The sequence below is a fragment of the Caretta caretta genome, chromosome 10 (genome assembly GCF_965140235.1).
Source record: "Caretta caretta isolate rCarCar2 chromosome 10, rCarCar1.hap1, whole genome shotgun sequence".
In the NCBI taxonomy this organism is placed as follows: Eukaryota; Metazoa; Chordata; order Testudines; family Cheloniidae; genus Caretta; species Caretta caretta.
In genome coordinates this window covers 34563638-34587170 of record NC_134215.1, presented here as the reverse complement: position 1 = coordinate 34587170, position 23533 = coordinate 34563638, and the positions used below count along the sequence as shown (strand labels likewise).

The 23533-nt window shown below is 45.2% G+C and overlaps 1 protein-coding gene across 3 annotated transcripts in view; it reads left to right on the top strand.

Annotated features, from left to right (window-relative positions):
- Positions 1-23533, top strand: part of CLUAP1 (clusterin associated protein 1) — a 165992-nt gene that overhangs the window by 50292 nt on the left and 92167 nt on the right. For all 3 annotated transcript variants that reach the window (XM_048867325.2, XM_048867326.2, XM_048867327.2), the window contains 3 exons: positions 9879-9962; positions 15167-15300; positions 16557-16698. In XM_048867325.2, coding sequence (XP_048723282.2) covers positions 9879-9962; positions 15167-15300; positions 16557-16698 — 360 coding nt within the window. The remainder of the gene's footprint in view (positions 1-9878; positions 9963-15166; positions 15301-16556; positions 16699-23533) is intronic.

Sequence of the window (23533 nt, the reverse complement as noted above, 5' to 3'; positions counted from 1 at the left end):
GGTTTGTCATTTAGAAAATATAATTGCTGGATATTTCTGATAAGACTTCTTCCCACCCCATTCTTCAAGCACTTACGCACTTGCTTAACTTTACTGCTGCGAGTAGTCCCAATTGTAGTCAATGGCACTAATCGTGGTAGTAAAATAAAGTGATTACACAAGTGTTTGCAGGATCAGGGTCTTAGTTCCTTTTTTTCCCCAATAAAGAAGCTGTGAAAATCCACTTGAATTCTTAGGTCTTCTCTCCTTTCTCCCCTAAATGACTTTTTAAACAAATGCAGTGATGCTCTTGTTTTCCAGTCCTGCAATCAGATCTGCATTTGGCATCTGCATTTGTGCTAGTGGCTCTGATTGATTGCAGGATTGAGCCTTACTGTAGAAATTGGCATGGATTTCTGCAGTGAAGGGATGAGTGAAACTTCATGCAGCCAAGGACAGTGAGGGAGGCAGGAGAGGAGAACACATTACGTTTTCATAGATGTTTGAAACCTGAATTGCTGAGGATCAACAGTTTTGTCTGAACATTACCAGTTAGTCCAGATCTGATGTACGTGTTCTGTGGGTGGCTCATTGGGTTACTAAAAGGAGTCTGACATGGTAGTTTTTTGTACTTAGAAACAGCAAGGCATTTATTTTTTAATATCCCTCTGGACAGTGGGAATAGAAACCTGTTTTTTTCCCGGTGAATGATGAACTGTTTTACTGTTTGAAGGAGAGAAGGTGGTAAGTTAATGTCTTTTATTGAACCAACTTCTTGTGGTGGAAGAAACTTAGGCCTGGTGTATACTACAAAGTTAGGTTGATGTAAACCATCTTGCATCAACCTAGTTGTGCATATGTCTACACTTTGTCTCCCACCAATGTAAGCCCTCCACTACGCTGACATAGTAATATCACCACCCTGAGCAGCTTTGAGCTATGATAGAGGTACTGAGGTCTATGCAGTGCAAATGTAGACACTCTGTTACCTATATCAATCCTAACTGTCCTCCAGCAGCTGTCCCACAATGCCTAATGCTGACCATCCTGGTCACAATTGTGAACTCTACTGTCCATTGGTCACTGAGACCAGAAGTGCACCCACCCTTAAAATTGTGCGTATTTTTGAAATGCCTTTTCCTTATTGTCCATCTTCGCAAGCAGACGTAGCTGCTCTCCGTTGTTGTGTGCAACTGCCCAGCTGACCATGCCAGCTACACGTTCCAGATGTGCGCCAGCCTGGAGTAGACAGGAGATATTGGGTCTCCTGGGCCTGTGGGTAGAAGAGGCTGTGCAAGCACAGCTACGGATCAGCTGTAGATATGTGGACATCTATGAGCAGATTGCATAGGTGATAGAGGAGAAGAGGTACAACAGGAACCAGCAGCAGTGCTGTGTGAAAGCAAAGGAACTGCTGCAGCCGTATTGGAAGGCCATGGAGATCGACAGTGGATCCAGTGCCACGCTGCAAACCTGCCACCTTTACAAAGAGCTGTGTGTCATTCTTGGCGGAGATACCACCACCACCACCACCACCACCACCACCCTGCACACCCACTGTGGATATCTCCGAGGAGCCTGAGTCACAGGCCCCTGGTATGACGGGTGTCGATGAGGAAGTGAGGGAGGATTGGGGACTTGCTACCAGGGCGGGAGGGGATCCAGCTATGCCAGGAGCAAGGATCTTTTTGAGACTCCACCGCGGTCTAATCAGTCCCAGCAGTCAAGCATGGGTGAGTCCATGATTTTTAGTGTGTAGCAAAGTTATGAATTTAAGCTCCCAGGCTAGTCTTTTGAAAGTGTTTGTGCAGGTTTCCTTTGAGGATGAGGACTGACAAATTAGATGTGGAGTGACTGCGTGATGAAAAGTGTTCACCCAAGGGTGACAAGGTGTTTTTGTCATTTATCATTTTTCTGTGTGAGTTCATTGGAGAGCATAGTGAATGGTTTCACCTACATAGCTGTCTTTGGGGCATTGGCATCCCCAGTATGCCATTCTTTTCATGGGCCGTCTCGAGGAAGAATTTCTGGACAAATACACCACCGAACCAATGATATAGCTGAGATATGTCAATGATATTTTCATCTTATGAACAGTTGACCGAAACTCCCTCAAATATTTCCATCATCACTTCAACCACCACCACTCATCCATTGAACTCTGTCGGAATGCTTCTGCAGCAGCATCAATTTCCTGGGCACCATGATAAGCCTGAGCAATGGAACCCCACGGACAACTATATACAAGAAACCCTGGATCACCTCAGTTAGCTTCATGGATCCAGTAATCGCCCGCAAACACACCAAGAAATCTGTTATCTACAGCCAGGTACTCAGATACCATAGTTCTGAGGAGAAAGTCTGGGATACACACCTTAACACACTTGAAACAGCCTTACTAAACAAGGACACACACCAGAGAAGTAGATCGCATCATGGAACGGGCCACCCAAATACCCCGAGTGAAGGGGAAAAAAGCACCTACCACCCCACACTGGAACCCATGCAGGATATCATTAAACAGTTACAACTCCTGTTTGATGAGGAGCGTATCCTGAAAGAAATCTTTCCTGAACACTCTCCTCTGGCATTCAGACAACCCCTCAGCCTCACCAAGCTCCTCATCAGAAGCAAGCTCCCCACAGAACAGGGCACACCATGTCAGAAAGGCAACAAACTCTTCCAGAACAACAAATGCAAAACCTGCAGACATCTCTCCATTACTATACTCAATACGCTGCACAACACACCTTTCACACTCCGTGGGTCCTACACATGCCTATCGCAAAGTGTGGTACCACATCCTGGGCACTGAATGCCCCAATAACAACTGATTAGGGGAGACATCCAGCCACACTGATTGGCTGGGACTCTACTTAAGAGAGAGGCAAAGAAAGTTGTCTGAGGGTATGTCCACACTATGAAATTAGGTCGATCTTATAGAAGTTGATTTTTAGAAATTGATTTTATACAGTCAATTGCCTATGTGCACACTAACAGCATTAAGTTAGCGGAGTGCGTCCTCGCTACCATGGCTAGCATTGACTTACGGAGCAGTGCACTGTGGGTAGCTATTCCACAGTTCCTGCAGTCTCCGCTGCCCATTGGAATTCTGGGTTAAGCTCCCAATGTCCGATGGGGGGAAAAACATTGTTGTGGGTGGTTTTGGGTACGTCCCTTCCTCCGTGAAAGCAACGTCAGACAATCATTTCATGCCTTTTTTCCGTGCAGACGCCATACCATGGCAAGCATGGAGCCCGCTCAGCTCAGCTCACCATCACTGCTGCTGTTGTGAGCATTGTAAACACCTCGTGCATTATCCTGGAGTATATGCAGAACTGGGCTAAGAGACCATGAGGAGGATTTTGATGAGGACATGGACACAGATGTTCCTGCAAGCATGGGCTGTGGCAGTTGGGACATCATGGCTCCAATGGGGCTGGTTGATACAGTGGAACACCGATTCTGGGCGTGGCAAACAAGCACAGACTGGTGGGACCACATTGTGTTGCACGTATGGGATGATTCCCAGTGGCTGCGAAACTTTCGCATGTGTAAGGCCACTTTTCTGGAACTCTGAGGTGCTTTCCCCCACCCTGAGATGCAGAAATACCAAGATGAGAGCTGCCCTGACAGTTGAAAAGTGAGTGGCGATAGCCCAGTGGAAGCTTGCAACACCTGACTGCTACCGGTCAGTTGGGAATCAATTTGGAGTGGGCAAGTCTACTGTGGGGGCTGCTGTGATCCAAGTAGCCAATGCAATCATTGACGTTCTGTTATCAAGGATAGTGACTCTGGGAAATGTGCAGGTCATACTGGATGGTTTGCTGTAATGGGGTTCCCTAACTGTGGTGGTGCAATGGACGGAACCCATATCCTACCTTGGCACCAGACCACTTTGCCAGCCAGTACGTAAACCGCACCGGGTACTTCTCAATGGTGCTGCAAGCACTGGTGGATTACAAGGGACGTTTCACCGACATCAACGTGAGATGGCTGGGAAAGGTGCATGATGCTCGCATTTTTAGGAATTCCGGGCTGTTCGAGCAGCTGCAAGAAGGGACTTACTTCCCAGACCAGAAAATTACCGTTGGGGATGTTGAAATGCCAATAGCTATCCTTGGGGACCCAGCCTACCCCTTGCTCCTGTGGCTCATGAAGCCGTACACAGGCAGCCTGGACAGTAGTAAGGAGCAGTTCAACTATAGGCTGAGCAAATACAGAATGGCGGTAGAATGTGCCTTTGGACACTTAAAAACTCGCTGGCGTTGGTTGCTGACTAGGTCAGACCTCAGCACAACCAACATTCCCATTGTTATTGCTGCTTGCTGTGTGCTCCATAATATCTGTGAGAGTAAGGGGGAGATGTTTATGGTGCGGTAGGAGGTTGAGGCAAATTGCCTGGTGGCCAATTTTGAGCAGCCAGACACCAGGGCGATTAGAAGAGCACAGCAAGGTGCGCTGTGCATCAGAGAGGCTTTGAAAATCAGTTTCATGACTGGCCAGGCTTCGGTGTGACAGTTGTGTGTGTTTCTCCTTGCTGCAAACCCGCCCCCTTTATTGATTTTAATTCCCTGTAAGCCAACTACCCTCCCCCCTTTTTAATAAATTAACTGTTGTTTTGAAACCATGCATTCTTTCTTTATTAATTTTAAAGAAGAAATGAGATAGTGGACAAGGTAGCCCAGGTGGGGTGGGGGAGGAGGGAAGGACAAGACCACATTGTTTATTGTAGACACACTAAAAATCAAACTGTTTGAATGACAGCCTTCTGTTGCTTGGGCCATCCTCTGGAGTGGAGTGGCTGGGTGCCCAGAGCCTCCCCCCCCCCCACCGTGTTCTTGGGCGTCTGGGTGAGGAGGCTATGGAACATGGGGAGGAGGGTAGGCAGTTATGCAGTGGGGATGAGCGCTAAATCACTTAATTCTTTCCTGGCCTCTGCCACTGAATGCCTCTATGCATTAAGCTGTGCCCTATCAGTGTGGGAGGACTGCATGAGCTCAGAAAGCATGTCATCGCGAGTACGGTATGTAACCCTTCTGCCCCTCAGAGTTGGCAGCAACAAGGGCCGGGTTCAATATCTAGGGGATCCATTCCAATAACACAATGCAAACCGGCTCGAGCCCCCACCCAGTGACCTGGGACAAATATATACCACCCCCGCTGGGCGCCTCCAAGAGGCAATACTTCCCCTCTCGCAAGCACATAGTCTGAGTGTAGCAAAAGCCTTTTAATAACAGAGAGAAACAATGTGGCATTATGTTTGGGAAACACCACCAACAGGATTCATAACAAAACCCATGAGCAAAAACCCACCCCAAGCAAATTGGGGCATGCCCTTTTCCCTTTGGTTCTTGAGTCCAGCAACCCCAAATCACTCAAAGTCCCAAAAGTCCAATGCCCCAAAAGTCTCTGTCCCTGGTCAGGGCCGCCCCAGAGTTCGAAAGTTTATCTGCGGAGCTTTACCTCCCAACCTGGGTGGAAATGGGACGGGGGTAAGAGGCACCTTACATGATCTGAAGCTGACTGCCCCACGAACTCCTTCGCTCGGCTGCGCTCCGCTCCGCCAGCCGCCCCACGAACTCCTTCGCTCGGCTGCGCTCCGCTCCGCCAGCCGCCCCACGAACTCCTTCGCTCAGCTCCACGGCCCACAAGCAGCTCCTGCCATCCACAAACTGCTCCACAATATATCTTCCGGCTCCCCCACTACTTAACAGAACACTCAGTGATTTCAGCTCTTAGGTGAATTCAGCTTGTAGTAGGGGAGCCCCAGTGCTGGTGCACTGTCAGCCCAAAATGAGCTCAGCAGCCTATAACTAGACTTCTAATGAAATCAAAATTAGCTCTGATATTCCACAGTGGAGAGAGGAGGAAGTGCAATTAGCATGTAAGGCCCTCACCAAGGGGCCCATGCCGCCAAGTATTAGTACTTGTCCCCAGCCTCTCTCCATTCACACAGTTTTGGAACCCATGACCCTTGCCTAGCGAGTGCTACTTAGTTGATGGTGAATCCCTCCATCATAACAAAAGGCCACGTACAGTTCCAAGCACAGTTCCCATAATCAGGGTAATAACAATTTATTCTTCCTGCCCCAATAACAGAGACACTGGGGATCCCACAGCAGCCAAAGTGACCATTTGGGCAGCTATGGTCTCATTCTAGGCGGGGTGGGTGTGCCTATGCAAATGAGATCGGCCCCTGAAGTTCTTTTCCACAACTTGCCACACCTCACCACCAGATGTCAGGGTGGAGCTCATCCTGACACTGCTTACAGGTATTTTTTTTGCCTTCTAGTCTGTGCTAACCTCAGGGATGGAGATGATAGGGGGAACGTAGAAACAATTGCACCTAGGGGAAGATAAAAAGGGATAGTAAAATTGAGTTGGCTTCTTACGCCTTCATAACATGTGGGAATGTTTTCAAACTGCAGCAGCTCCCTTTCCCAGAGCAAGCAGTGGGTTGGGTTTCTCATTTAAAAGGAGGGGCTGCAGTATTCAGGTAGATGTGAAGCACACACCTACCCTCACCCCACCGCTTGACTATTCTCTGGGATGATCCCTTCACCCCTCCCCGACGCCACGTGGCTATTCTCTGGGATGATCCCTTTTACCCAAGCGCAAACAGTCCAGCATGAATGGGGTCCTTTTACTGTTCCCTTACAAAAATTCCCCTATTTCAACCAGGTGACCATGAACACTATTGCTTTTAAACCCTGCACTGTAGTTACAAATGTGCACTCACCAGAGGTGACTTCTCCAGCTTCAGGGTCGGGGATGCTGCTTTGGGAGGGTATTGGCTCCAGGGTGATGAAAAGTCCTGGCTGCCAGGGAGAACGGATTCACCATTTGCCTGCTGCGCATTCTCCTCCTCTTCATCCTCCTCTTCTTCCTCATCCACAAAATCCTTCTCCATGTGGCGTAAGACTCCCCCCTTGCAGGTGTCCACAGACAATGGTGGGATAGTGGTAGGGTTCATTTTAAAGTCAACCTAACATGGCTAAATTCAACCTAATCCCATAGTGTAGACCAGGCCTGAGCAACTAGGTGAATTCCTGGCTGTTTGTTACTACAGACCCTCTTTACTTGCCTGACTCATGAGCCCTGCCTGTTTGTGATTCCTGTTCTCCTTATCCCAGACCACTGTCTACTTCCAGTTCCTGCTTCCCTGCCTTGCTGCAGGTGCCTGCTCCTGTGCCCTACTCCTGATGCTGACTCTGACTTTGACTCCTGGCTTGGCACCCGACTCTGACTCCAGCTTTGATCTTCAGCTTGGCACCTGGCGCTGTCTCTGACTCTTGGCTTGACTCCTGAATCTGTCCTGCTCTGACCTTTGGGTTGGCATCAGATTCAGATCTTGGCTAACTCTAACTAATAGGCATGGTTGCCACCCCAGGATATACAGCTTGCTTGGATTACTACTAAATTATCTGAGTGGGCCCAGATGAGGATGGACCCAGCAGAGTTCTCTGTACCTGAAGGGGCATTGGCACTGCATGAGCGGGTGATCCTGAGCACTGCAGGCACAGAATGCATAGCTGACCACTGAAAATCAGTTGTTTGCAGGAGCAAGTCCATCAACTCCATGTAGAGAATGCTGTGCTTCGGGCCTATCTGGCTGCACTGTCATCTGAGCTGAGACCTGCTATTCCTCTGCCTGAATGATTCGATGGGAACTCCAAATTCCAAGGCTTCATGAATCAGTGCCACCTCTTGTTCTTGCTTTGACTGCAGATGTATGCTTCTGAGCATACCAAAGTAAGCCTGGTAGTCAGCCCTCTGACAAGGGAGGCACTGGACCGGGCCTCTCATCTGTTGGAAGCTGCTTCCTCCGTAGCTCACTTCCGCTGTCTCATATAGGAAATAGAATGAGGCAACTTAGTTATTTCAGTTTTGAGGTGGCTTGTGGGATGAGGTTAAGGGTGGACTGGCGCCAGTTAAGACCCCAACAAGTCTAGACACCTTCATAGATCTTGTTATCCATATTGTGAATTGTCTACCTGAGCAACAGGAAGAAAGGAGAGAGGCTTCACAACTGCTATTGGATTCCGCCACACCACTTAAGCCAATGCAGATAGACCTAACCCACTGGTAACTTGCCCCTGAAGAAACAGCACCTGCAGTGCCTTAACCTTTGTTACTACCGTGGTAAGCTAAGACATGCTATTTCCAGTTGCCTATGAGGAAAGATGATCAACAGGTCCCTCTTATCCCCTGTCAGTGGCCACAGAAACTGTTCTTCTCACGGTCATCGAGAGACCCTACAGTTTTTAGTGCCATCTGGTCCCCTCATTTCCCTCTGTTTCTGGATATATTGTGACTGGCCCTCCACAACTCCCTTACCAGCTTTCATGAATAAACAGTCGAATTTTTCTCAGAATTCTGCCAGTAGCACTTCTTAACACCAGGAAATGGCATTCAGTAGTTCCCCAGTGATCATGTGCCCGGGTAGCTAGCCCGGCAGAACTGTCCACTCCTCTTGGTCCTTGACTTCCATCCAAATACAGAGATTACAAGGATGTCTTTGGGGAAAAAAAACCTGCAGACACCTTGCCCTTGCATAGAGACTACGATTGCCCAGTAGAGCTACTACCAGGGGCAGACATTCCATTTGGGCATATATATGCCATGTCTGAGCCTGAACTAGCCACGCTGCACACATACCTTCAGGAGAACCTAGCCAAAGGCTTTATTTGTAAGTCCACTTGGCCTGTCAGTGTGTCAGTCCTCCTTTTGTTTGAAAGAAAAATGGAAGCTTCCAGCGATGTGTGGACTATCTATCCCTGAATCAGGTCTTGTGATGATCAGATTACCTTTCCCAGACCTGAAGAAGAGCTTCCTGTAGCTTGAAAACTTACGTGTTTCACCAACAGAAGTGGATCCAATAAAAGATAATACTTTACCCATCTTGTCTCTCAAATATCCTGGGACCAACACGGCTGCAACTACATTTGCTTGTACAGATGAGTGCTAAATCCTCTTCCACCCACAAACTGACCAGGCTCATGAGGCTTTCAGCAACCTCTGCTGTCCACCTATGAGCACCATTTTTGGAGAGGGATGTTGAATCCAAGTCAGTCAGCACCTCCTCCCCCTCTGCCATGGGTCTTAGTTGAATTGGGAAGGGGGAACTGGACAGGACATGACATCTACTGATTGCTTCTGCTAGCTAGGTTAGTGGTAGTGGTTCTGAACATTCCTTAGGCTTGGTCTGTGCTTAAAACTTAGATGTAGACACAGCTAGATCAACAGAAGAATCCTTCCGTTAACATAGCCACTGTCACGTGGGAAGGTGGAGTTCCTGCAGCGGGGGAAACCGCCTTCTGTCACTGTAGTCTGTGTTTACACTACGGATTTATTGGTGTCATAGCTCCAGCACTCTAACTATGCTGCCCTAGCCCCTGTAGCATAGACAAGCCCTTAGTCTGGATAGCTGAGGCATTTGGCTCATAGGGCTGAAGTAGATCAGATGTATGATCATCATTTGTAACCTTTTTAATATCTTTATTGAAGATAATAAAATTAACCTTCTGGGGTACATATTGAGCAAGGTGTGTGGGGTATTAACCCGTGTAATTTCCTTTAATATTAATGACAAGTAAGTGGCTGAAACTGTGCCCTTAAAGACAGGTTAAAGGTGTTCCCAGCTCAGAGCAATACGTCTTATCTCACTTTGAAATGATGTCTGCATTGCTAATTCTTAACACTGGCCTCCATTAACTCTGACCTTTTTCATAGCCTCCTGTTCTGTGATGCTCCCTGAGCAATGAGGCATAAATATGAAATTCCACTCCATTTATTATGCACACGCCTTTATTGGAGTTGCTCGACCACCCCCAGTTCTGTGACTGATAATTCCTTTGCATGATGCTTGAGCATCTTGGTGTGTTTTTATTTCCTAGGAATTGAGAACGGAATCCATTGCGAGACCTCTGGAGATAAACGAGACTGAAAAGGTGATGAAAATTGCTATCAAAGATGTTCTGGTAAGCTGTTCATTTATTTGCTTCATTATTAATTTTTATTCTACAGAATATCCATTCCAGCTGTCATTTGTGTAGGAAGAACAAGGTTCTTTTTTGCCAGCATCTAGGGATTGAAAAGCATGTATATGTATGGCTTGTATCACCCTTCAAGAGCAGTGTCAACAAATAGTCTAACTAGCTGCTTTAACAGTAATATTGAACTGCAGTCAGTAGCTCATATCATCCACCATGTCATTGCTACTGGCAAATGCATAAATATAAGTTCACCAAGGCAGAAGTTCATTTGTGTTTGCATCTCCCATCCATGTGAATGAAACATGGCTGTTGATGACATTTTTTTCATTGGGAAATTTGTTGGTTTTAAGACAAACTCAACCCTTTAATCAAGCAGGTTACTTTGTGTTGTGTAGGCCCATGTAGATGCATGCTACTGACTCCTGGTTGGTTTTTAGAAGCCACAGTCTGTTTATAGTGGTGCACTGGGCCAGCAGCAGCCCCTAGTCATTGGCTAAAATTTACAGAAGTGCCTTAAACACAATGAGCAAAGCAGTGCCTCCAGGATCTGGGGGATCTTTAGCACCCTTTAACAAAGCACAGCATACACTCAGTCTTCCCCTAAAATAGCATCTGTCTGCCATTGTGGAAGAGAGTGGGACTCCTTTGCACACCCTTTGGACTAGACTTTCATGGTGCTTGGATACTGGGTAAACAAGGATTGGGATTGTGTCTGGACCCTGCTCAACTTCACGGAGAGAAGAGAATCCCTACACATAGCCAGCCATGCATGTGTATGGAAAGCTATAATCTATACGCTGGGCCACTATGACACTGTAATGAAAAACAGACACATGTATTAAAATATGAATAACGGTCTTTTGTGGGAAATAGATCTAGCAGATCTCTTTCTTTTACCCCCTTCAGTTTTCCATCTTCCGTGGAAATTTCCCCCCATCAAGGTTGGCTGATATAGTGTCCACTGAAGCCTGGCAATGCTACTCCAATCCTCCACCAGAAGGGGGTCACAAGACCATGATGACCCAGAGCACTCCCTCCCCAACCAAAGGCTGAGTGTCCCGCTTCTGCCACTCCTTTGTTTCTCTGAATGTCCAGGAGGTAGCTGAGCTGGGCAGGTCTCTTATGGTATGTTTGTACTGCAGTGTAAGCCTGTGCTTGAGCCCAGGCACAAGGCTAATCCCCCCTGCATCTATATACTGCAATTGCTCTGACCCAGGGCTTGGACCCAGGATCCTGCAGAACCAGAGTGTCTGAGCTCAAGTCCAGCTGGGACCCAGGATCTGAGCCCTATTGCTTTGCAATGCAGCCACAGCCCTGCTTGACTCAACCCCCAGAGTCAGTAGATAGTATCCCACAATTCAGTTTGACAACTTCCTTAGTCCTCTCTATCCCAACAATCTGCAGTCCACTCTGTTGAAAACAGAAGCTCTCTTCCCTCTTGGCAAATGGCAGAAATTCAAATCAGCATTAAGCCAGCCTGTTCTGATCAGCATTCTGCAAGCACACTATTAGAGAAGGCCTCCTGGGTTTGCAGTGGAGAGTGAACCGATCAAGCTTTTTGTAAAGTGAGCTGCTTCCTGGTATTGTGCAAGGCGGGCACTAAAGCTTTCCCACAGTTCCTAGGGCTAGAGTGGTGCTGGGCTTTTTGGGATATATGGTTACTTTGACTTGGGTCTGTGCACTGCAGCGTGGATGCCAGAGCCCTTGGTTTGAGCAGTGATCAGAATAATCTTAACTTTGGGTTAAAATACAGTGTAGAAGCTCCAGCCCAAGGTTCCCTAACACGGGTCAGCTGACTCGAGTCCCACTACCCCGGCATTTACATTGCAGTGTAGACATACCTGTATTTTAAATTCTTCCACACTAGTTCACTTCAAAGAGAAGCATTCAGCACAAAGTTCTGTTTCCAAACTGGAGGTGGTGCTGACCCTGTATTTTAACTGGGAGAACATTTATCTTTAGATAGGTAGAATTTCAAAGTGACTGAACCTGAAGCTTTTAACAAGAATTGTTTTTTAAATGGCCCCATCCTGTGATCCTGAATGGCAAGTGTCAGCTCTGAATGTTAATTGGTGAGGGACAAGCCAATATCTGGTGGGGGTCTGTTAATTGGCCAACAAAACAAGGCGCTACACTCAACTCAGTGGCATTTCTCTGTTTGATTGAATCACGATCAGTGGCAAAAGAGTTGGTACTGGTTGAGAAGAGCATGTGGTCAGGACACTTAGGAACGCACTGTGTCAGGGCAGTCTATCAAGTAGTCTCCACCAGTGGGATTCCATGAAACCCTGGCCATGCTAAAGTGGTCATCTAGTAGGCAGACCCCTAAAAAATAGGTATCAGTGCAAACACTGCCCATCCTGCTCTAGGATTGAAAACATCCCAGAAACATAGCTCCCCCTGCCAGCTTGGGTGTGGAGTAATCAAGCCCAAACAAATTAAATTATTGAATAGCCAACTGTATTTCCCCCCCACACACTCTTCAGGTGTAAATAGCCATGCCAAATCCAATAGATACACGAGGTGATCTCTCCATCTGCTTTTCCTGCTGTTCACAGTCTATATGCATCCTGAATGTTGTTAATATGTATTGATATCCTAGGCCGTAGCTCCAATAAGCCAGTCTCGGCATATTAGAGTTGATAACTTCATGGGAAATATCAATAACTCAAACCTACGTCAGCTGGTTAGTTCCGGACCAATTAATGAAATGATCTACTCTAGCTGAACAGCAAATAATCTTCACTGCTGGAATTTCAACAAATGCATAGCTCTTTTTAATTAGACAACTTTCTGAACGATCAAAAAGTTTCAAAGGTGCAAATGCTTTGAACATACCCAGCACATTTTAACATGCGTGAAGGGTTTTTTTCCCCATTCTCTTCTTCTTTGCAGTAGAGTACGTAGCACTAGTCTGATTGCAATATATTTTTGAAAAAATGGCCATGGCAGGGCTAAGAAAAAAACAAAGAGATCAAGACCGATTAGATTCTTTTAAAATGTGATATTTGTCAGGAAGTAGTACTAGTCCTGGAGACGTTAGCAGGGCTGCTGCTGGGCAACAAAGAACTCTTCCTGCAAGAGGAATCCCAAGAGGCAATCTGTTTAAGGGAGACCAACTGCCTCCCTGAGCTCTAAGGAGCACAGAGACAGCACCCCCCTCATTGTACCCCTCCATGGGATGCAGCTTCCCTACCCTCACTCCAGCTGGCTCTGCTGAATGTTGGGTATGTTGGGGGACAGGGAGACAGAGCCATCACTGTACCTTCTGTCCACCTCTCCCCACCTTCTTTCAGGCATTGCGTGCCCCTAGAGGACCCATGGCGCTGCATTACCCTAAATGCATTCCTTTTTCATAAGAACATAAGAATATAAGAACAGCCAAACTGGGTCAGGCCAAAGGTCCATCTACCCCAGTATTCTGTCTTCCAACAGTGGCCAATGCCATGTGCTTCAGAGGGAATGAACGGAACAGGTAATCATAAAGTGATCCATCCCCTGTTACTCATTCCCAGCTTCTTGCAAATAGAGGCTAGGACACCATCTCTGCCCATCCTACGTAATAGCCATTGATGGACCCATCATCCATGAATTTACCTTTAGTTCCCATATATGGGCCATGCAAGGGAGAAAAGACTATCTACTCCCTCCCCGCCACTGCATGCACACACAGCCAGGAAGAATCTGCATGCCTGGTAGTGTTTACAGGATTAGCCCTCTAATTTTTGTGCCACAATATACTTCATATGAGCATTGTCAGCCTTGGAAAACTGTTGTGAAAATGTACCTAGCTAGGCACCAAATATACTGATGCCTTTGCCAGAATGATGATGATGGTGATAATGAAAAAACTATTTTTCTTGCCTGCCAAGAAATAGATTACTCTTCTTGGGCAAATGGGCTTATAGAATTTTGCAAGTCTGCCTAAACTGGCTGAATTGCAATTGCTTTGGGAAACATATCTTTGAAATTCCTCATTTTAAATTGTTAAAAATCTCAGCCATAGTGCTGCATCTGAGTAGAATTCTCCATTGAATTTCCTTTTTATTTAAGTAGAGGCAAACAGAAATGGAAGAGTCCTTGGATTGCATCTTCAAATAATTGCTTCTTTGAATGCATAATCACTGCAATAAACAGCCTTACAGGTAGACTACATCACAATTACAACAGCACCAGGCTCAGTTTAAATCTACTGTGTATTTGAATGCAGATTCACTTTGGTTTGGGAAGAATGAACCTGAAAAAGGCTCACTGGATGCTGTATATAGGAACTTCTCCCAGTGGGTGAATTTATTGGAACCAGCTGAGTGACCCTGGTTTGGCACAGGCAAACCTAATAATGGTTTGCAGTTGCAGCTGTAACAGTGCCTTTAGTCCAGAGGGTTCTTAAAGTGCTTTATAGTCATTGCACCTAGAAATCACTTTACCCACCACTGAAATGCAGGCCACTCTGGAGTGGGATATGACAGCTGTTCAAAATCGCAATATTGTGTAACGGTTGAGGACAAGAACTGAAGAATACACTATCCAGTTGAAACTGCAGAATCCATGCACAGAGGCCATATTTAGTCCCAAAACAATGGTGTTGGTTTACTTTCATGCAGTGTCAGTGCTGAGCAGTGCAGAATAATACTGTGTAATCCATGTCTAATCCCAGGATCAGAAAGAGGAAAAGAAAAAGCCAGCTGTTATGAGAACAGGATTTTCTCTGTAGTGTCCACAATAAATAGGTTTGATTTGTAAACAAGGTAATGACCTTTCTAATGCTGTCAGTGAGACCCATGATGTATGAGAAGCTAAATGATGATTGTAATAAGAGTGATAGGTTTCAGAGTGGTAGCCGTGTTAGTCTGTATCAGCAAAAACAACAAGGAGTCCTTGTGGCACCTTAGAGACTAACACATTTATTTGGGCATAAGCTTTCATGGGCTAGAACCCACTTCATCAGATGCATGGAGTGGAAAATACAGGAGCAGGTATAAATACATGAAAAGATGTGAGTGTGACACTCAGGAGTGCTGGTGGAAGACTGATCTTTGTCTGAGCCTGATTGCATAACATGGCTCACGGTTACAAAATTCTGTGGTGACACAAGGTGCAAGATAATGCAGAATCAGGCCTGGAGTCTGAAAGACGATTGGAGTTACGCTTCTGCAGGACATGACTCAGCTACTCATTCTCTCTTTCAGGAACAAGTCCAGAAGACTAAGGACATGTTGAATAATGTGGCCTCTGATGAAGCTAACTTGGAAGCCAAGATTGAAAAGAGAAAACTGGAACTGGAAAGAAACCAGAAGCGACTACAGACCCTACAGAGTGTCCGGTAAAGACTATGTACCTTTTATCCACTGCAGAATTAGTATAACTGATGGTGAAGGGTATTCTTAATGCCCACTGTAGTGAAGACTGACTAGTCTTTAAAGAGTCCAAGAAATATGATGGCCTCTGGGGAGTGCAATAAATGTGGTGGTTTGCCACTGTAAAAATGCCTAGGCTGTAATAACTAATTTTCCAATCATCTGGTTTTGAAACTGACTAACATTTTGCTACTGTCAAGATGGAGAAAATGTTACTTTATTTTTAAATGGTCACTTGAACTTTTAAAAATGATCAGACTTTAAAAAAGTCATTAAACCCAGATGGTATCTGTGGGTGCAGATGCTCCTAGGAGAAATAATGGTGAAACATGCTGCTTGATTTCTAAGATGTTCCTAACTTTTCCAGCTGCTGGTAGGTAGTAGATGAAGAAACAGGTCATGAAGTATCCTTGGTTGGGGAAGAGTCATCTAGAGAGCATCCTGGACTGCCATGCAATCAAGGCACACACAGTCAGGCCTTAGATTTGGTTTCTAGCTTCAGTCATATTGGGATCTTGTATTGAGTATGAACAATTGCTTCATCTGTGATCTCACTGGTGAGAGAAAATAAGGAAATCCCAGGGTGTGGAAGTGCCTGCATTATGTTTGTGTGTAAATGCTGTGATAAAAATCCTGTCTCTACCAGATGGAGGCACATGGGGTGGGCATGGACAGCAGAGCAGAACTGGTCTGTGTTGTACAAGAGCCTTCCTTCTGGCACAGGGTGGCATGGTGGTTTATTGCTGATGGAGGATGGGCACACAGCCAGCCACATTATTAGGACAGTTCTGTTACAGAGAAATAACATATCCTGGCAAGCACAGATAGCAAGTAGAAGAACATTTGCTAGCCTACTGTGGGGCTGGACCATGCCTGCTTTGAGGCATGGAGCTCTGATCAGCAAGAAAACTAAACTCTTGCTAGTGTTGTCCTTATTGCTAGGGGAAAATACTGCCTTTCTGCTTACATGGGTGGGTGTGGTGGAAGGCTGCTTACAATTCTCCTTTGCCCCAGCACACCTGTGCAACAGAGGGTAAGATTTTGCCCAGTGATTCTAGTGTCTTTAAAATAATGTGGCAAATTTAGAGTGAAGAGAGAGGCTTTTTGGATTAGGCCAATAGTGTAGGAATACAGAGGGAACTGAAAAAACGAAAGAGCATGTTGCAGAGTTCTGCAGCTTCAAATAGTTTTGTTTTCTATATTTTGTCTCTGGGCTGTCCAGACCAGCCTTTATGGATGAGTATGAGAAGATTGAGGAGGAGCTGCAGAAACAATATAGCAGTTATCTGGAAAAATTCCGTAATCTGGCCTATCTGGAACAGCAACTGGATGATCATCACAGGCTAGAGCAGGAGAGGTTTGAGGTAAGAGAGTTTTGTTTTTCCAGACAAAACATTAGCTTAGTTAAATGTACTTTTTTAACCTCTTTCCCCATCATGCAGGCCACTGTTTATTATCAAGCAATAGCCAAAAAGACTTCCATTGCCTCCTGCCGCTTCCCACAGCAGCATGCTATCAATTAATACATATCCTCAGAGCTGTCTCCACTGATGAGATCATCATTTTGTGTTGTCTCGTTTTGAACTGGAGCGATCTTGAGCAGACAAGGTAACGTACTTTTAGCTCATGAGTCAGTGGAATTAAGCTATTAGATCAGCATCAGGCAACTGCTGTCTTTTCCGATCACTGCAACCTTTCCCCTATCGTCTTTTATTTCTCCTTTTATCTCTCACATACTTCCCAGGGTTCACAAAGAACCAATTTTCAGCAGTTCTGAACTCCTTCTTTCTAATTCTTTTAAAACCAATGGATGCATCTTGCAGTGCATGTATTTACAATTATCAGGTATTCTTTATTTCCTTTGGGCTTGTCTACATGGCAAGCATAGGTGCCAACTCCCATGGGAGCTCCCAGGCTGGAGCACCCATGGGGAAAAATTAGTGGGTGCTCTGCACCCACTGGCAGCCAAGCTCCCCCTGCCCCCACTCCCTCCTTGCCTCCTCCCCGAGTGCGCTGCGTCCCCGCTCCTCTGCCTACCTCCCAGCACTTCCTGCCAGGCTGCTGCCAAACAACTGTTTGGCAATGCTTAGCACGCTCCAGGAGGGGCGGGAGGAGCGGGAACATGGTGCACTCAGGGGAGGAGGTGAGCCCAGGGCAGGGATTTGGGGAAGGAGTTGGAATAGGGGTAGGGAGGGGGTGGAGTTGGGGCGGGGACTTTGGGAAAGGGGTTGAAATGGGGGCGGGGAATGGGTGGGAAGGGGCAGGGCCTCATGGAACGGGTGGAGTGGGGGCAGGGCCGGGGGCAGAGGGAGGGGGTCGAGCACCCAGAGAAAAGAGGGGAAGTTGGTGCCTATGATGGCAAGCCAAGGTGTGAATCTACAGCTCACCAGCTTGCTTCACAGAAACATCTTGTGTGGACACTGCCACAGTGCAGTAGACGTGCCAGAGTGCAGCTTGGCGTACTACACTTTGCAAGCTGACTTTCACCATGCTGTTGTAGCAGTGTCCACACAGCATGTTAGGTTGAAGCAAGCTAGTAGAGCTTGCAGTGCAGAAACTTGTCATGCAGACAAACTCTTACTGTTTTCTCAATGCTTTGTCAATTAGTGTGTTTAATAGTCTCCTTGCACAAGGTTCTCCAACCTCCTCATTGTCATTCTCTTAATTGAAAACTGATCAAAAATAGCTATTAAAAGTTTAGCCATTTTAGAGTTCCCCCTTATGCAGCCTTCATTCCTGTTGTGTTGGAATCTTGTGTGTTCCTGTGACTCTCTGAGTTGCATTAATTCAGTTTTCTTTCTCCCTTCCTTTTATATTTGGATTTCCTGATGGATTTCTTTCCTTCCTTCCTCCTTTTCCATTTCATATACAGGTTGCCGCAAATCTTTCACCAGTCATCCTTTCAGCCACTTGTTCCTTGTAGTTTGTGTTACTGCTACTGTCAATCTTTGGGCTTACTTCTTATCATTACTAGCCCAGGCTTTTTTTTATCCTTTATTTCACCCATAAATGTTTACTATTTCCACCCTTCACATCTGCCTATACTTCAGTATTTTGTGTATGTATTGTGAAGTGTTTTTGATACGCAGAGCTTCCTTTTCTCAGACCTTAGTGTCTTGCATATAGAAAAGGAGTACTTGTGGCACCTTAGAGACTAACCAATTTATTTGAGCATAAGCTTTCGTGAGCTACAGCTCACTTCATCAGATGCATACTGTGCAAACTGCAGAAGACATTATATACACAGAGACCATGAGACAATACCTCCTCCCACCCCCTCTCCTGCTGGTAATAGCTTATCTAAAGTGATCACTCTTCTTACAATGTGTATGATAATCAAGTTGGGCCATTTCCAGCTTAAATCCAGGTTTTCTCACACTCCGTCCTCCCCCCCTCCCCCAAACTCACTCTCCTGCTGGTAATGGCCCACCTTGATTATCATACACATTGTAAGGAGAGTGATCACTTTAGATAAGCTATTACCAGCAGGAGAGTGGGGTGGGAGGAGGTATTGTTTCATGGTCTCTGTGTATATAATGTCTTTTGCAGTTTCCACAGTATGCATCCGATGAAGTGAGCTATAGCTCACGAAAGCTTATGCTCAAATAAATTGGTTAGTCTCTAAGGTGCCACAAGTACTCCTTTTCTTTTTGCGAATACAGACTAACACGGCTGTTACTCTGAAACCTGTCTTGCATATGTAGATCATATCCTTCTTTGCCAGTACAGGTTGCCCCTACTCCTGGCAGAAATATTCTGCATTGAGGGGCTGTGCATGAGGTTATTGGTACTCAAAATATGTATGCATGTTAATTTTGCTTTTGCAGCATGAATTTGCATCCATTTGGGATCTGAAAATGAATAGTTACAGAATTTAGCCCCATATTTTTGTGTACCTTCCCCCATTGGCACCATCTTATCTTTGCTTGAGTCATGATGAAATTCCTTCTAATCTCTTTATGCTGTCCTCTTGCCCAGAAATCTGCCCTGAAAGTGTGTTTTGCATACTGCAGGTTTTTGTGTGGAAATAAGAATTGTAAGCAGCAGAGCACAGTTGATGAGGGAGGTTTGTAGGAAATGTAGGCTGTTTTATAACCATGGGGAAAACAGGGTCATTTAATAAAATCTGTGATTTCTGTCACAGTACAAAGTATTTCTGCATGCTGATTGGACAGCACTAGTAGAGCTGTCTTGCTACATTGTTCATATGAAGTATAAAAGAAGCTGTCTAAAAGATAACAAGGGTCTTGAAAAATTGGTGTATGATTCACAAGTCAATCAAGGAGTTTGACGGGTTAGTAATCCATGTTATCCAGTTTCCCATTAGCTACCCTTTTTATCAGCATTATCGCTTTGGTCATTAGTCCATGTGTTTCTAATCCACAACCAACCTGGTATTTTCACCCCTTTGGTTTATAATGCTGTAGTCCATATGCGTATCCTTGGCAGAAAAGAAAGTACGTATGTCCCTGACTGAAAGAAAACTTGTAATGAAGCCTAAAATCTGATTTCTCCTTTCTGTTCAAATACTGTCAAATCTTTATACTGAGACTGGAAGTATTTTGGACTGCTGGTTGAGACCATTTATAAATTTCCATGTGGCAATTAGTAATGAATTTGCATCCAGCTGTTCCGAGGACTTTAAATATATATAATATCCCCTCATATACCCCACACACTCACACACACAATACCTACACATATACATAGGACCATAGATATTTATTAAGGTGATATGTAAGCACCACACAACTTTAAGGTGTATAAAAGCTTGTAACCAAAAGATGTGTGTTTCTCCAATCCATGAGGTGGGTACTGTGACTTCGTGTGTGCAAAATGTGTTTTTAAGGGATCTGTCCTGGGCAAAAGTTTTGAAGAGAAAGGTGTGGTTTATACCTAGATCTGAATGCCATCAGGCTTGAGTTCACTCTGTTCTTCCACACTTAGGGTCCTGCCACTGAGAGTGCGTTGTGTCCCATATCTAAGAGTCCATGCCCAGGTCTTCCATGCATGGTCCCTGTAAAGTATGATTGTTTGTGGGAACCCCTGTTTGTTTAAATATTTGTGTCTTGAAATCAAGAGGCATCCTGCTGGAAATCTCTTCCTGGGCTATTCCAGCAGCATTAATCTACTTCCCTTCCCTCCTATGTTTCAGTTACTGTTGATGCCCTAATAAGCAGGCTTGCTCCAGCCACCACTTGCATCACTTGTTTTGTGGCAGGGCAGTAAAACAACAGCAAGAAGAAGTGCCTTTAACCTGTGATAGACTTTCAAGGGATTCCAGCAGGGACATCAGATCACAAGATAGTTTGTAATACCTGTTTATGGTGTACTAAACATATCTAGAGAATTGTATTGACTTCTAGATTAGAGAACCAGAGAGACCTATGATACTTATGGGGTAAAATTAAAGTCTGCATCACATCCTATTAATTGCCTTCAAAATAATGTTCTTCTTAAAGCCAAAAAGGATAAACTGCTGTCCAGGTCAGATCTTGGGTCTAAATTCAGGCTTGAGGACAACTGGTTTTTCAGCTCTATGCAGATGCTCAGCTGCCTGACCTAAATCCATCACTTAAGCATTTCTGGAACTAGGAGAGTTTTGCAGGTCCCACTTCATTGTCTGGCACAAATAAGATCTGAAAAACTATGGGAGATCAGTCTTATTTGAGCTGTGGATTGGCTGAAAGCTGAGATCTCAGTGGCTGTAGTGAGTTACCAACTCCTTTAGTTATCACTCAGCATGTGCCCTTCAGGGGGAAGACGGAAGTCCTCTTCACCAATGAGACCAATCTTGCCACAGATCATTTTATAAAATGTTAATTATTATTTTTACACATTTTTATTAATAACAGTTGAAAATAGCCGGTTGAACTGAAATGTTTTCTCCCTTCCTTAGTTGCTAGGGTTACTAATGTTTCTATTCCCTGATGCTTACAATGAGGGTATAACTTAAATGGAAGATTCAGGGACTCAGCACCTCTGGAAACCAGTTGCAAATAACTTGGTATTTTTCCTGATTACTGCTGCTGCTACAAAGCCATATGTATCAAATAGCACAGCCCACTCCTCATTACTTAGCATGCAGTTCTCAGGCCTGGTGTTGGGAGCACCTAGGAAATTGATCCACTTGACAAAAAAGCCCAGATGGGGGAATACCAGGAATGGGGAAGGGAGATGAGGATTAACAGCAGAAGGTGGGGAAGCAGTTATGCTAAAAGCAGACCCCACATTTAAAGAAAAAGATTGGCCAAAGATCTCCATCATCCCCATTCAGGGAAGCATCATTAATCAGTGCCTCTAGTACCACCGCCTAGGTAGATTGTCAAAAGTGCTGAGCAGCCAAAACTCCAGCTGAAGTCACCGGGCAATGCAGATTTTTAAAACTTCTGGAAATCAGAGTTTGGCCAGTGGGAGAGGAAGCAGAATTAGGCCTTTAAAATGAACTTCAGGCTTTCACTGCTAATCTCCTATTCTCAAACTTGGTGAAACAAATGACAGTGCAGTATTGCACCTCCTCAAGCATTACCTCCCTGCCATCCTAAAATACCTACTGTTGCTTTTCTCCATCCTCCTCCATCAGTCTGTTTGCTTTTCAGGTGATGCTTTAGCACCTTTGGCAATTTGTCACTAAAGTGGACAATTTATCTTATGCTTGAAAAAAAATTGCTCTAAGATTAGTATGATCTAACACTGTATGCTGTGTTGTAGCCATGTCGATCCCAGCATATTAGCAGGACAAGGTGGTTGAGGTAATAGCTGAAGAAAAACTCTGTGTAAGCTCGAAAGCTTGTCTCTCACACCAACAGAAGTTGTCTCTCTATGATCTAACACTGACAGTTTGGAAACGACAGTTGTTCTGGACTTTATCATCACTGTATCCTTTCCAGAACCAACAGAAGAAAAATGACTAAAGTGCTAATCCATTGCAATACTCACTCCCTTAAACTGTCAACACTTTTTCCTAAACACCACATTGATTTTCCAATTCTTATTTACCTTTTATTCTTCCAATCAAATCTTAACGATCTTTTGTAGGAGAAATGATAGTCAGTTCTTTTGTTGTGTTTCTGTGTGTTTTGTTTAAATAGCTTGCTAGTAAAAAGACCGACTGCAGTGTAATTAGATTAACTCAGTAGTAGAACACTAGATGCCATTCAATACTGAGGACTGATTCCTACCCAACCTTCCTTGAACAAATGAATGTTTTATAGGATGAAATCTCACTCCAGGCTAGAGACTGGTTGAATAATGAGACTGTAATTTCTAGTGCACTTAGGCCACGTCTACACTACCCGCTGGATTGGCGGGTAGCGATCAATCTATCGGGGATCGATTTATCGCGTCTAGTGTAGACGCGATAAATCAATCCCCGATCACTCTGCCGTCGACTCTGGAACTCCACCACAGCGAGAGGCGGAAGCAGAGTCGACGGGGGGGTGGCGGCTGAATCCACTGTAGAAGCAGTGTTTTAGGCTTTTCAGATTTAAGGCCTTGGAACCTCTCTATAGCCCATAGAAGATGCCTAACTTTTCTCTGCCTTTTAAACTGCAACTGGTGACTGAGCAAAACTGGTGTAAAGGAAAAAGGCAAGTTTTTGAATTGAACGCAGTTATATGGCATCATTTTATAATAAATATGCTGTTTAGAGTCCGAGAATTTAAGGCCAGAAGGGAGCAGTAGATCATCTAGTCTGACCTCCCGTCTATCACAGGCCAGCGACACTACCCAACACCCACACACCTCAACTGAACAACTGAAATTAGACCAAAGTATTACAGCCCTCAGGAGACTAAGGATACATCTAAACTGCAAAAAAAAAAACCTAAAAAAAAAAAAAACCCAGTGGCAGTGAGTCTCAGATCCCGAGTCAACTGAATCAGGCAGCTTGGGTTCTCACTACTGGGCTAAAAATAGCAGTGTAGACATTTGGCGTGGGCTGGAGCCTGGGCTCCAGGACTCTTCCCCCTTGCCAGGTTTCAGAGCCTGGGCTCCAGCCTGAGCTCAAATGTCTAAACTGTTATTTTTAGCCCTGTAGCATGAGCCGTGCACTCCAAGTCAGTTGACTTGGGCTCTGAGATTCACTGCTGCAAGTTTTTTTTTGTGAAGTGTAGATATACCCTTGGCTATTATCTGCTACAGACAGAGAATGGAAGGGAGGGAGGGACGGGGATGCACCAATGCCTGACACCCCGCCAA